We start from the raw sequence: 15,343 nt of genomic DNA on the forward strand, positions 1-15,343 counted from the left end.
CCCTGAAATCCTCCCCCCACCCCGAAACGTTTAATTTCATCTGATTTCGAAGAGCTGAACCTCCCAAACATCTCGTACCACGCAAGTTAGGAGACTCTAAATGTTGAGTTGTGGCGTTAAATATGACCGTAAACTTTACGGTAAATAATCGCCGCATTCCTGAGCTCTTCTCTTATGACACAACATACAGCACTGCCAGCCTATCCAGTGACTCACAATTGAGTACCCGAGTCTACGGCCCGCAGGTCTTGACGTGGACGATTCGTGTCTAGTCCTCCTCGCGTGGCTGTCATTAGGCACGTGCGCGGAGCTGAATCAGGCTGGCCCCGACCCTGCATTGAAGCGTGGCCGCCAGGTGTCGCTGTGAACTGAGTCGGTGAACCTGGATGTTTTGGGCGGGGACACTCTGGCCACGCGAGCTCTCGCTGATTTCACAGAGTGGCAGCAGTAGCACCAGAGGCTGCACACTGCGGACCCGGTGTAAGGCATGCGACCGCAGGCTGGAGGGCTCAGTACGCCGAAAGAGACCCCCCAACATACAGGCAGCATGGTACGGCACTGTCGAAGGGATCCCTTAGCCCTTGTGGGCGCAGTTTCAGCGGCACATCGGTTCCTGGTGCTGATCTGCTGGTTACGGGTGGCGCGCGCCGACACGGAAGGTGAGTCCAGGGGGAACGAGGACTGTGTATTTGTGCGCCAGACTGCACCTACCAGCGTGTTGTGTGTGTGCATGTTGTGTTTGCAACAGTGCAAAACACTGTATTATTATTGTGTGTTTATAGCTTTCTTTGCGTGACAATGTTTGTGAAACGCACACTACAGCTTTGTGTTTTTACAGTATGGTGTGCACAGAATGGAGTATTTACAGCTTTGGATGTGCACAACACTGTGTATAGCTGTGTATTGATGTACATCATGGTATGCAGCTTTGTATTTAAACTCCTGTGTAGAGCCTTGCGGAGATACTGTATTCTGTGTGTCATACGAGTGGGTGTATAGCGCTCTATTTACATTATGTTTACAAGCTGCAGAACTCAGTTTACAGCATGTACTGCTTTGCCTAGTTACAGTATTGCTTACAACGCTGTGTATATAGTATGAATTCAGCATTACGTATGTGTGCAGCATATGTGGCTGTGTGTCACTTGCGGCCCTCGTGCGGCAGCTCCCGCAGCATGTGCTGCACTTGTTCAAGGCAGGGACCGTTTCAGGCCCTCCACCTAATGTACCCCTACCTTTAGGGCGATGATGAGCTCAGGAAGACGTGTGGCAGCGCATGCTTTTCTCAGTGTCTCTTCAGACACTTTGCATTTCACTGCCCGCATTGTTCTGGTAAATATCTCTTTAGCGTGCTCATATGTTTAAGGAGTTTTAATGTTAGCTCATTAGTAGTGAGATCCTGACATTCTTGTTCGAAAAGCTATATCTTTTCCTGACACCCACTGGGCTGTTTACCTTTGACTGACAGCCTACAAGAAAAAAGACAAAAAGGCAGGAACTTAACTTTAATTTGTGCATTTCATAAGGTTGCAAATTGGCAATGTGACATCATTGGGGCCACTGGTATGCCTCTACGGTTCCTTCTTTTTCTGCATTATTCTTGATTTCCTCGTTTGCCACATAATGCACCATCTTCTGCATGATTAAAATAGTTCACCGGAAATTATATTTGTTTCTAGCTCAAACGGATGAAACGTTATTACATATAATTCTGAGCAGTAGCAGATCCTATGCAAAGTTTAACCAGTCATCTTTCACTTACAGGTGGCTATATTCCTTTGTTAAACGGTTACTAATGTGGTACAACTTTGTGCTGGCACTTAAATAGTTGTTAAACTGACCCAATAAATAAATAATACTAATTATGCCACATAATTTCCCTTTTCTGGCTGCATAATTGTGTCAACCACTGCAGAATAATTCCAGTGGCCTTGCATATAATAATATTTGTCATTCCTGACTTTTATCCAACAGCATGTTACATTGTTGTCTTGTAGTTTTTCAGTCCAGCAGCAGTGAAACATTTCGTAACACAAAGAATAAGTGAAAGTAAAGTTGCAGAAGCGATATCGCAGAGTTTGCTCACACATGCAGAACAGGTACAATACAGGTGTCTAACAAGCAAAGTGTGAAGACTGCTGTACACTCTCCATAAACAGACATAAACGTACACACAATATAACAGTCCAGGAAGAAACAGCCAAACAAACCTCTTACAGAATTACAATCCAATTATGTACTCCTGCAGGATGATGACCCCTTGCCTACTTAGTATGGTATGATTTAACCACCTCGAGCACTGGAAGCATCCGTAAGTACGCATGTTCACTGGTTGTCCAGTCTCCTAGTTAGTGGTTTCCTAGTTTGGATCAGGTTATGTCCCTCAAGTCTGCAATTATGTTCTCCCTTTGTTACACTCTGACCTAAACGGAAATCGAATGTAGGGTAGCTAAAGATGTTTTTAGTGGTATCTCTGTACTTCAAGATTAAAAAGGGAGGGGCAGAAAACAAGCACTTCTTCTCTTTACTATGACCATGGTTTGGTGCTCGAATATTTCTCCTATGGGGTCAGGCGCCTCTCAAGACTACAAGTCTTGATATCTCCCAGCAGATATTGTGAAACGGTCCCTAATTTATATGGAATGTTATACAAATGTATGAAATAGTTCCTTTGTTTTATTTTCATTAGATGGGGTTGATAGGAGTGGAAACAGCCCTTTTTCATCTTGGGCAGAAAAAATGTTCAGTCCTTCAAAGGAAAGGTACAGCAAGAGCAGCAACCTGATCTTTCCCCATCACCGGAGACATACAAATCACGCAGTGCAAGATTGGTTTCTCACACAACAGTTACAGAATGGCAGTAGCTAAGCAATCTTCCCTCTCTCACAGAAGGCAGCAAGTGTGATCTTCTATTCCGCGCGGAAAAAACTAGTGAAAGCTTTCATCGCCCTCAAAACACACACAGTTAAGGAATGAGTGACATGTACGCCACAGACAAATCTCTAGTGCTATGAGAAGAATGTATAGGTGAATTAATTAGTGAATATGTGAATTCTGACACCATTCTCGCTTGGGGATATTGGTTGCCACCACCCTAAAAGTCCTGCTGCTGTTACTACTATTGCTCTTGGTGCCATATACTGCAGTCTTCTGGCTGTCATGTTCTTTAGATCCAACTGCAGCTGTTCACATGCGCATTTGTCCATAAGCCTTAAACGTCAAATGCGGTGTCCTTGCTATGTTAATACAGAGAACCTTGCTACTTATTATGTGAACAGGGTTGGAGGGAGTGACATGTTCCCAGTACTGCTCATTTAAAGACAAAAAGGCAGCAGCAAAAAAAGCATGCCTCTATTCTGCTTTTTTGTTCTCACCCATTACCTCGTCTAGCTCTTTAATGCCCCTCCCTCTATTAGAAATTTATTTCTCACTCTCTGTCCAGCATTTTCCTCTATCTATTGTCTCTTTCTATATTTTCCCTCTTTCTTATTGTCTATCCCTTCATCTCATTTATGTGCACTCCTTTAGCTCACATTTCCACCTCCTTTTTGTCTCTTGTTTTACCTTAATTTGTCTTTTCACCCCTTTTTCTTACTCTTGCTGTTACCAAGTAGGTCATTATTATTTGAAACCGCTTCGCAACAGCCTAAGTAACTATGTTCTAGGCAGGACGCACAGGTGGCAACCTTTTGAAAAATGGTTTGAGTGTGCGTGCACTAGGTGCCATGAAATCCCAGCCTTGTTGCTGCATGTTTTTTTTAATGTTGTGGGTTGCCAGTGTTGTGTGTTCAGTTAAGTATTTTGTATGGTATCCAGATACCTTTACATCCGCTTCATGGTGTCCAGTGGGACATTAGTGCCACAGGACATTCTTTTGTAAGAGTTACATTTGGTCAGGGTTGCCTGTGGGGGTAACCTTGTCTGTGGACTTGTGTACAATGTGACCCTACCTGTTAAGTTATTTACTTTATAGAGCGCTCAAATAACCTAAGGTTCTTGGTGTTGTCTTGGGAGAAGGGGGCGATACAGGAAAAGCCAGAAAACTGAAGTAAAGAAAGTTTAGGTTTTCTGGAAAGAGCCATGTTTTAAGAGACTTTCTGAATTGGAGAATATTAGGCAAATCTTTCAGATCATGTGAAAGGGCATTCCATAGTTGGATGTTTCGACCTCAAAACTTTTGCCTCCCCCAAAGAGATTTGAGAACAATACATTTTTTTGCAGTTGAGGATCATAGTGATCTGTTAGGGTTGTACCAGCAGAAGTTTTGGTTGTGATAGTAGGGCCTGAATTGTGTTGCGCCTTGAAGGCTATACAGAGGGTTTTGAACGGTATTCTTCTTTTTTTACTTTTCTTTTTCTAAATAGGCAGCCAGTATAGCTGTTTTAGAGCGGAGGCTGCTGATTGAAATTTGGGCAGTCCGAATAGAAGTCAAGCTGCAGCATTTAAAAGGGTTTGTAATTTGTTCAAAGGATTTTGATGCATACTGATGTACAGTGTGTTAACAGTATTCTAATTTGGACATGGACAGGGCTGTAACAACTGTTTTTTGGAGATTGGATGGAAAGAAAGGAAGGTTTTTCCTAACTATTTTTAGTGTGTAGAAGACTGAAGAGACTATTTGGTTGACTTGGCTGTTTAATGTCAGCCTATTGTCAAAGATGACACCTAGGTTTCTCACCTTTTTCGAGTAGTTTTGGTAAAGTTCTCAAATCTTTGGGCTACCAACTGGGTGACGGGGAAAAAGTGTTCTTACCAAAGAGGACAATTTCTGTTTTTCTGAGTTTTAAGCACTTTTATTCATCTAGTCTCTGATGTGTACTGTATAGCTATGAAAATTGATTGCATGTGGTTTGTGTTGCCTGGGACCAAGACCACAATTTGGGTGTTGTCAGCGTATGATACAACTGCGAACCCAAAGGATTTTGCTAGTTTGATCAGTGGTGTGATATAAAGGTTAAAAAGGGGGGGACTTAGAGAAGCCCCTTGGGGGACTCAACATGGAAGGGTGAACGTATTGGATACAAAATTGTCCAAAGCTACACATTGCCCTCGTTGGGACAGAAAGGACATTAGGAGGGCCAGGGCGGATCCTCTAATTCCTAGTGAAAAGAGGCTTTCAATCAGAATGGAATGATTGACCATGTCGAATGCTGCGGAGAGATCTAAAAAATATTAGTGCAGCATTTTCTCCTCGATCTAGTGATGCTCTATTCTCGGATGCCACTGTGAGTGCGGTTTCTGTACTGTATTGGCTTCTAAAGCCAAATTGCGTTTTTATCAAAGAGGTGGTTAGCCTAGATGAAATCAGTTAGTTGTTGATTTACCACATTGTCAATGATTTTAGCAGGGACTGGCAACCTAGAGATTGTCGTATAGTTACCTGGGTCAGTAGGAGAGAGTTTTTTTTTGATCAGCAGTAAAATGGAGGCCTTCTTCCACACTAATGGAAAGTATACACTTCAAGCATTTCATTAAAAATGTGAGGTAATCGGATATAATTTTGTTTAAGCAGTGTTTAAGGATTTTTTTGTGGTCCAGGGATCCGGATGTTGTTGTTTCAATAAACTGGAGTACATTTTTAGGGATCAATGGACAAAAACTGGTTAGCCACTTAGTAATGGGTCATTCTTAGTTTGATTAGGAAAAGTTGGTCTGTGACGGTTGAGTAAACCTCCTCAACCTTAGCTTGGAAGAAAGAGGCCTGTGTGTTACAAACGGCTTGGGTGGTCTTAGTATTTTTATTTTACAGTGGTTTAAATAGCAGTTTGACTGTTTTGAATAATTCTTTAACAGAATCTTTGACTAATTAAATTTTTGGGGTGAAGCTTTTATTTAGAAGATAATGCGTTTATAGTCGTTTAGAGATTTGGCATAGAGCTCTGATATCCTTGTGATCTTAGTACTGCATCTAGCTGCGTTCTCGTTTACGGCACAATTGTTTTTGCTGTTTAAGTCTTTAATTACACCAAGGTTTGGAGTGTTATTTGTTGATTTTGATTTTTTCCCCCCGGTAACTAATAGGTTAATCGCGCCTGCTAACTAAAAGTGGTAATTGTTAACATCTTGGTCCAGATTCATTGCTTTAGAAGGTTTTGATTTGGAATGGGCAGCTTTTGGGTTATCTGATTCTAATTTATGCCGTAGGTGTATAGTTTTGGATTTGTTTGATTGCACTCGGGGAGATAGTTTTTTCCTGGAGAATAATTTTAAACATTACTGCCGAGTTATTGGACCATGAGAGCGGTAGAGTTTTGTGAAATTCAATCATCAGATTATCAGAAAAGATTCCATCTAGGGTGTGTCCTGCTTTGTACATGGGTTTGAACACTAGTTGATTTAGTCCTAAGCTGAACATTGTATCTATTTATAGGGGTGAGCGGAACTTTCGCAAATTATCGAGAAAATGTTAAAAATCTCCTCAAACAGGCGGAAATATCGCGAAGATGCGGAAGTTTTTTCCCCGCCCATTCGCTGTATTTTCTGCGTGGTCGCGGCTCGCCGACTTACCCATGCGGTTGCTCGCGGGCGCGGCCATCTTGTTTTCACTTGTCTCGCGGTGCATGATCGCGAGAAGAAAGACGTGATTGCGCGACGAATGACATTACTGCGGGCGCGACCTGTCGCGAGACAGCGCAAATGGCTACCAACAATCCAACATCTCGTGGAGAACGCGACGGGATCGGGAAAACTTGTCGGCGAACGCGGGGATTCAGGTAAGGCGATCGCTCCCGAGAATGTATTATTTTACAGCGCGAGCAAGCAAAAAATTTTCCAGTAAAATGCGGATTGCGGAAATTTTGACATTTTCGCACTCTCCGCGGAACGCGAAAATGTCAAATTATCGCAATTTCCGCGAGCGGAACGGAATTTTAGCCCAGGCCTAATCTATTAAGGATATTGAGTCTATGTCTGTGGGAGCTTTTTAAACATACTGTACTGGCCCATATTTTATTAAAAACATCACCGTTATTAGAGCCATTCCTAACTGCAGTTAAACTCCTTACCATTGTTTCCTCCTAACGAGGTTCCAGTTAAATCTCTTACATTGTTTGCTTGCTGAACCTCAAGGGCAGCATAAGGTTGATGAATTGGGCCCTTGTCCCTGTGATCATTTCTCTACCCAGGACATACTGCATTTTATGGTGTTCTGTGATCACTACTGCTCTCTCCGTCAATGTTTTATATTACAATTATTAAAAGATAAAGGCTTTTTTCAGTTAAGACCGGCATTCATAAATCTCCAAATGTTAACCAGTCCCCTGGAATGTTTTGATATTTCAAATTTTATAATTGCAGCTGTTAGGAAGAAGAGAAGATGGGCTGTTTAAAATTTAGAAAAATAGGTTTTATGTATGATTTGTTTTGTAGTATTTTGTTATCATGTATATGTTGCGCTATTTTTATCCGTGATATGTTAAGGGATTATGTATGACCATTTTATGTCTAGCTTTGATTTTATTGTATGTACTTTTATGGTTATAACTAACCGAATAAAGTATTTTGACTCAGTCTGCCAGAGTGCTTTTTAAGAAAAAAGTTTAAATTCCCTAGTATAATTTGAAGTCTTGATTCTGGATTTTGAACAGCGGCTTAGTTTTTGGACAAAGAGGGATCTAGGACCAGGCGGTTGGTAGATAAGTAGCCCGCTGAATGTGTTTTTTGGGTCTAATTTGATTTTGAAGTCAAGTGCTTCAAAATCGGTATGGTGGGGGCAGAAGGATGAGCTAAAATGTTTTTTGTAAGGAATGACAATTCAGCCACCTCTTTTGTTTGGGCGATCTAGTCTGTGAATGCGGAAACCTTTGGGTAAAGCCACAATGAGATCTGACCCTGTTGACCAGGTTTTTGTTATGAATGCTAAGTCAATTTTGTTGGTTCAATTAAGTATTTAAGTTCTACCTTGTTTTTTTATCATAGATTTAGCGTTTATTAGAGGGCATTCCAAAATTTGGTAGCAGTGTTATTTTGGATACAAAGGTGCTTCAGTGGGGTTTTCTTTAATTTTAAATTTAGTGAGCTTCAGATTACAAGCAGGGCAAGTAGTGTTGTTTAGGCTGGCTTGGGCGTTTAATTTTCTACAAGACGTATTCTTACAGAGAATTTGAAGGTTTAGCAGATATTCTCTAGAATAACGGAGTTTAGGAGTGTATTCTAAAAATAAATGAACGGGGGTATGGCGCTGGTCACAGTCTGTCCGCGGATGGGTGTAAAGACCTATCAAAGTGCATGGGTGACAAAAAATACAAACAGTGGTCCAGCAACCCCTCGTGGGGTCTCGCAGGCTCTGCTGGGGTTGTCCACTTCTGGTAACTTAATTACAAACTAAAATTAAAAGGTTTAAAACTGGAAGGCATAACATTTGTAAAAACGATCGAGCATGCTGACTCAATCCAATATGGTGATTCTAGAACTTGCGCACTAGCATGTACAAGGAAAGGAAATGGGGAATCCGAGATCAGCACCATGCCTTTGGTGCAAGGAAAAGGTGGCCCATGGTGTAGATGTGAGATTCTTAGCACATATTGACAGGTCAAGAAAGGCGTCTTTTAACGGGGACATCTTGAGGGGATTATGGAATGAAAAGCGAATATGCATATCACTGAAATTTGAGTCCATTGTGTTTTAGAGGTTTGGTCGAATGTTTTTTTTTCATCCAACTTGAGTTAATGGGTGTTATCTGTGAAATATTTGTGTGTGTGTGTTCTGCATTGCACTTTGTCAGTATGGCCTTGTAACACGGTCAGTTCGTACCTACACGCCATTGTCTCAAGGATTCTGTCAGACAGGGATTTTCTTATTGTGTGTGCACACAAACCCTGCAAGGGTGTAGACTGGGGCGCTGGGGTGCGTGCATCTAAAGCTTTGGGGATGTGTGTGCATGCTAAACATTCGAAGTGCGCATGAGAAGTATGAGGTGTTGTGGGTGCACGTGATGTATGGGTGTCTATATACAGTGTAAACATGGGTGTGTCTACATGCAAAGTGTGGGGGTGTACATGTGATGCATGGGCAGAGTAATTTTGCTGCACAGTGTTCCTGCAACACCGTTTGTGTATTGCTCTGTATCCATGTAGTAGCAAGTCAAGTAGGTGTCCTGCATATAGCGGGCTGTGTGTGTCCTAATGGTGGCAAGCATGAGCATTAAGAGTATAGGCAGGCTGTGTACACAGCACTTATGGTTTTATACAGCATGCATGATTGTGTTCTTCTTGTGTCTTTAGCAGGCTGGCGAAGCTCTGATGATATTTTCCCAAAGAAGGCGCCCTCCACTCTCATAAATCTCATAATCCATAAACCCATACTGAATGTCACCATGCGTCTTCAAGTAACTGTCCCCTCAGGGTCCTATTCTATACAGACTCACATGGTTTTAAACCTTTCCAATATTATGTTCAGTAGACTATTCTAGATGCATCTATTACAGCAGAGTCCTGTAGTGAACTCAAGGTGAAATTAGGAGCACGCAAATTATCATAGTAAAATTAAGATCGTAAAAGTTCTTGTCAGATGAACCCTAAAGCAACCAGTAAACGATGCTGTCACAAAAGGCTTTTTAGTTATAGTGTAACCTAGGCAATAATTGTGTCCTAGATACCTAGTTATGTGGCGCATGGCTGATAATGAACACTGATGCCTAAAATATAAAATAGTTGGTAATGTACGGGGATGCTTGCTGCCATACTTTAAGCATCTGGGCTTGAGTAGGCTATATAAAGTGAGTTGTGTATTGATCAGGGGCTACGTGAAAAGTGTTCGTATAATGACATTGACAAAAGTATTTGGCCATACTGGTTAGCTTATATATAGGTTATATATCAAAACATTTAAACACTACCCAACAAAACACTAACCCACCCATCCCTACAACACTGAGAGGCGCCCATGAGAATAGCTTTGCAGGGCCACGGTGTTCAGGGGGGACATGACTACTTGACAGTGATGCATGATGGTGGTTGGTAGGGGTTTAGGTATTGGTGTGCATACTTGCAGGAAACAGGCCATAGCTGCATTACCCAGTGGCCCACTTTACCTGGAATTAAATGTCTGACTCTGTACAATACATGCATTATCCTAAATTTCCCTGGCGCTTGATTAATGCTCATGGTCACCTTCATAAGCATGAAGAAGCTTACTTCACATTGGAGGTAAAATGCATGAGTTATTCTAAACTTCCCAAAGCCCTTCTTAAGAAATATTTGCGGTGAAGGAATGGATGGTGCCATCTGGATCAGTAGATTATTTATGGGTGAAAGTAATTGTATGTGCTCAGCATGCAGTGATTGCGCTTCATACTTGAAGTATTTCATTAGGAATTTTACTATACTTCAACTAAACCTCAGATGAACTGCTAACAAGATTAAAAACTGTCAGTGTTATTGAACATACTGCTAAGATATTGGACTGGGAGCAACATTACCTGTTTCCGACTGGCCTACAGGTGGAATAGAAATAGGATATCTTTCACACGTTAGGCACACTCTGTTTTAAATACGAGACAGCTTTTATCCCTGTGTGGCATAAGGGCAAACGTTTTATAGGCGTATTCCTTTAAAGTTTAGCACACTTACTCATTCAGTATCGTGTTGCAAAGCAGAGACCATGATAAGGTCGCTAAAGCTTTTAGCTCTAGCTCTTTCCTTGATGTTTAAATTTCTCCATTCAAATAGCTGCTTACATTTTTTGTTGTTGCTGAACGACATTCATCATTTATTCAGATCCTTTTGAACCTGGATGTTGGACTGTTGAAGTGATAACATGCAAACCTTTTTGTCAATGTGGGCATTTAAGCTTGGGTAGTCAAATTATAGACAGGTGGAAATTCTCAAGAAAGCTACCATTTAAAAAAACCTGATATAAGGTACATGAGACTTTATTGTTGAGGCTTTAAACAAGAGGGTTTTTGTGGTTTAGTATTTTAATGAATGTGTTTTTTAGAGTACATAATGCTTACTTCTAAGAATGAATATGCTGGGTTAGCACACCGTGCTAATTTCATTCAAAATTTGTGTTGTAAATGTTAATATATTATCCATTCTTAATCCTACTTAAAACGGACTTTTATTTGTAACCTTTTAATATGTACTTGTTCATGCGTACACATGTTTACTCATCAGTATTACCCACTTCTCATATATTTGTTTAAAATACGTTCTAGCGAAGGATGCCTCAGGAAGATTCATAGTTAACCAGTATAGTGCAGTTACCCTCCTGGCTGTATTTGTTGGTAGTGACAGACGTGTAATACAACTGCATGAGGGTGCCAGCGCTGTTGGTGTTGAAGCACTATTTTTCTTTACAAACCCTTCAAAATATCATGACCTTGCTTAAAATATGCAGAGTTTATACTTTGCACGCATACTTGATTTCTGATCCTTCCTTAATACTGCATCCTCATCCTCCCTCCCACAGGGTATTTATTGTTGGGACTTTGTCTAGAAGCAAGCATCACAGTTAACAGTCCATGCTGATGTCCACAGTCATTCATCCAGTCCTGATAGGCCGTTTCATTTCTAGCGAAAGCATTAGGGTGACTCTTCCCTCAATGTCTCTAGAAATGCCATTTCTATCGTCGAGCTTTTCGAACACCAATACTTTCTATCACATGTGTTATTCTAATAAGTTCCTTGGGAACAAACCAAGACTACAGTGCCCTGAATGCATTCGTTTTGTCACATGAAGCCCTAGGAATAGAACCGGTATCCATAGTGCCATGTATTCAGGTCACCCAAGAAAGCGTACGTTTTAAGCATGTATTACCAGAGGAAGGGTGTCCAATGTGGTTTCAGGTGGGTCCAGCCTATACTAGATTGTCAGGAAAACGCTAACTAATTTAAAAAAATGAATTGTGTGGATTAATCTTTATATGTATTCGTTTTTTAGGTCTCGCCTAGCGACGCAGCGCATGCGCTCCTCGCCATGTCGAGATCTATTGTCGTCGACTTGGTTGCCGAAGGGGGACAGGAGATGTGCACTTGCCCGGACAGCCGATGTGCACGTTCACGGCGTCTCTATCAGCTTGCGCCCGGACAGCAGATGGGAACGCGCACGGCGTCTTCACTTTCAAGCGCTCCCACCGTGCGCTTTCACTTTTGCGCGCTCAAGCTCACGGCGTCGCTATCAGCTTGCCCCCGGACAGCAGATGGGCACGCGAGCACGGCGTCTCTTCACTTTCAAACGCTCCCACCGCACCCTTTCACTTTTGCGCGCTCGATCTCAGCCTGCCTTTTCTGCGCTTGCCAAGCAGATGGGCATGCGCATGGTGTCTCTTCACTTTCGAGCACTCCCACCGCGCGCTTTCACTTTTGCGCACTCGATCTCAGCCTGCATTTTCTGCACTTGCCAAAGTCAGACAATGACAAATAGGTTCTTGTCCCTAAAAATGCACGCTGGTGCCAACCACCTGCAACCACTACTCCGATTAAGCAATGGGGCTCGTTTGTTGATGTTACAAGATGTCTATCATCACCTAACAGTAATCTCGCATCAGCCTGAGCCAGACGCATGCCTGCGTCACTCTGTGTTCTAGTACCACGCCTTCCTTTGCACTGCTGAGTGTACAAGTCGCCCCTTGCTGTATAAATGCACGCAGCTGTTGCTCTCCCAGGTAGCACTGGGCTGCACACCTCGCGCAGATCTTATCTGGACTGGAAGCGTTGAGGGTTTCGGCAGCTTCAAGACATGACGCTTCTACCATTCTTTTTGCTTTTGGTGGCATGTCTGCACTCTGGTGAGTCACTGCCTATGCGCCCTCTAGCACAATGACACCCTAGGCCAAACAGCAGGTTTTCCCAGAAAAGGGGGTTACCAGAAAAAGTGTGAAAGTGGTGATGGATTTAGGGAAGTAGAGGGATGGTAGTGTGAGAGGGACAGAAGATGAATAAAGGGAATGAGAAGAACTTGGGGTGGGGGTCCTCACACTCCATGTCACCTTGAGCCCCTACTTTCAGAAGCGCCGAGCTATTCCACATGCACAAGCTGTCCCACCTGCACCGTGTCTCACTTCTCTCCTGTCATTCTCTCCTGTCATTCTCTCCATGGCTAGTCGCCCACCAAGCACCTCAACCTGGTCCTTTCTACCGGTAGGTCTTCTGCCGTTCTTCACACCTTTCATCCCCTCTCCATCAGTTGTTTCTCCCTTTTTGTTATCGCCCCTTTCATCTTGCCTCCCCTTTCTCTCTCTCTGCTGGCTTTCTTGCCTATCCCTTTACCATTCTGCCACCTGCCTCTCACTCACCTCTCTCACTTGTCACTTTCTGACTTGTTTCTGTTTCATTATCGCCGCTCTAACCTGTCTCTCCCTTTCTCAGTTCTTCTCTTCTCACCTACCCCTGTATTTTATCACAGCACTCTCGCTTCGTCTTTCTCATTGTCAGCACCTCTGTCTCCTGTCTTTCTCTGTGTAGTATTAACTTTCTCTTTCTCACATCTGTCTCCTTATCTTGTCTCGGTCTCAGCTGTCTCTCTAACTTTTTCACAGCTGCCACTGCTCACAAATCTAAGCCCTTTTCCACCTCTCTCTCTTTTTATCCTCTTTTATCACCCTCTCTCTCTCAATCCAATCTCTGCTCACTTTTTCTTCTCTCTGTCTCCCATCTCTTTGTCACTTCCATTCTTTTTTTTTTTTATCCCTTTCTGTATGTAACATGTTTCTCTATCAACTGTATCTGTCGCTTTATCACTCTCTCTCTCCCTATAACCATGGCCACTAGAATTAAGCAATTCCGCGCTGCTGCATTTTCTGCATAGTTATGTATTGGCTGCATTTGCCGCATACTCCATCTGCTGCATAATCTGCATATTTTAACAAAAAAAATGGTTTCTAGCTCAACCGGATCATAAGTTACCCAAAAATATTGCAACGTGTGTTCCCGTGAAGTGGAAGGTCCTTTGCAAAAGTTGAATGGTCATCATTCAGTTGCTTATTGCTGTAGTTGGTTGTTACACAGGTACTAATGAATTGAAGTCTTTTCACAGACAGTGTTACTATGAGTAACAAGCATTTGCAAATACAATAGATTCCCCCTATGTGATTAATAATACTTTAAAAAAAAAATGTTTTAGCTTGGTGAGCAGCTGTGCAATATAAGTTAAAGAAACTCTGTCAAAATGTTATAACTTGATTATTGAGAGACAATATATTGTACAGTAACTGGTGGTAATATAAAGCGCTCGTGTACCATAGGGTGATCCTGGGGCTATATAAAAGTGTTCCAAAAATTCATTACATAGAAAACATTTTAAATATCAGCACTATAACATGTTTTTTATTTAATTACACATGGGGAACCATCAATGCCTCTCAGCCAATGTTGGTAATGACTTTTAAAAACTTCAAAGGAAAAGATCTTTAATATTTACACAGCAAAACAAACTCTACTCGCCAAGCTGAGATCTCAGCTGCCCAGCTTTATCCAGGACAACTTATTAAGCATTCAACACACTACAAAGAATGTCATATCCCTGCAGGGCTCCTCAGAATGTCATTCCACCAATCACAGTCCTAAACACAACCAACTACCTTCCCGAATGGAGTGGCATACATGTCCGTTCTAGTATCTTCCAGTGTGTCAAATGTCTCACATAGAATAGGGCCTAGAGGATACTTGGATGTCAGTGCTCTGCTATTTTAAACATTTCCAAACATCAATATGTAGAATGAGTATGTTGTGTTTAAAAAATAATTGTGACGTATGAGCAAATCTGCATCGGCTATTCAAGACACACTTAGTGGTTGACAACTAACACCACTCCCAACCTTCATCACATGGATCGCCACTAGAGTATGTAGGCATATGTATACAGCGATGGGTCTGAATACTATTTAACTACACCGCCACCAATATATACAAGCACAGAGTGTTTGCACCCCTCGAAACAAGCTGCAATCTAAATGACAGGTTTTAGTCTGTAAATGCAATGAATACAATGATGCTGAGATTGCTTCATAGCTGAGGTTGTTCCTAGATTCTATTCCCATTGGGTGCTGAAATCGAATGAGATATTCCACTGTTATATGGGCAATGTAAGTGTTATGTTAAAAATGTGACTATGTTGCAGGAAAAACTTACCCAGTCACCATTTTTAAGTAACTTTATGAGCAACACCTAGCATACAGAAACAAGCATTTGCAATGCAATAGGTTTCGCATTTACGCGAGTTTAAGCTATTGGCATTCTAAATGACAATGTCTCTTATATATGTTTTTTAAAAAAACATAAATAACAGGCATTGTCATTTACAATGCTAATAGCTCAAACTCGCTTAAATGCGAGACCTATTGCATTGCAAATGCTTGTTTAGTTATTCACCTCCCCTTCCTTGTACATGATTCTGTTTGATTGCT

The 15,343-nt window shown here is 41.9% G+C and overlaps 1 protein-coding gene across 1 annotated transcript in view; it reads left to right on the plus strand.

Moving 5' to 3' along the window:
- Positions 1-398: 398 nt before the first annotated feature.
- The window catches only part of TMEM131 (transmembrane protein 131), a 943,143-nt gene continuing 928,198 nt past the window's right edge, over positions 399-15,343 (plus strand). The window contains exon 1 of the mRNA XM_085622890.1: positions 399-659. Coding sequence (XP_085479016.1) covers positions 488-659 — 172 coding nt within the window. The 5' untranslated portion in view covers positions 399-487. The remainder of the gene's footprint in view (positions 660-15,343) is intronic.

This window comes from Triturus cristatus, chromosome 8, assembly GCF_964204655.1.
Source record: "Triturus cristatus chromosome 8, aTriCri1.1, whole genome shotgun sequence".
NCBI lineage: Eukaryota > Metazoa > Chordata > Amphibia > Caudata > Salamandridae > Triturus > Triturus cristatus.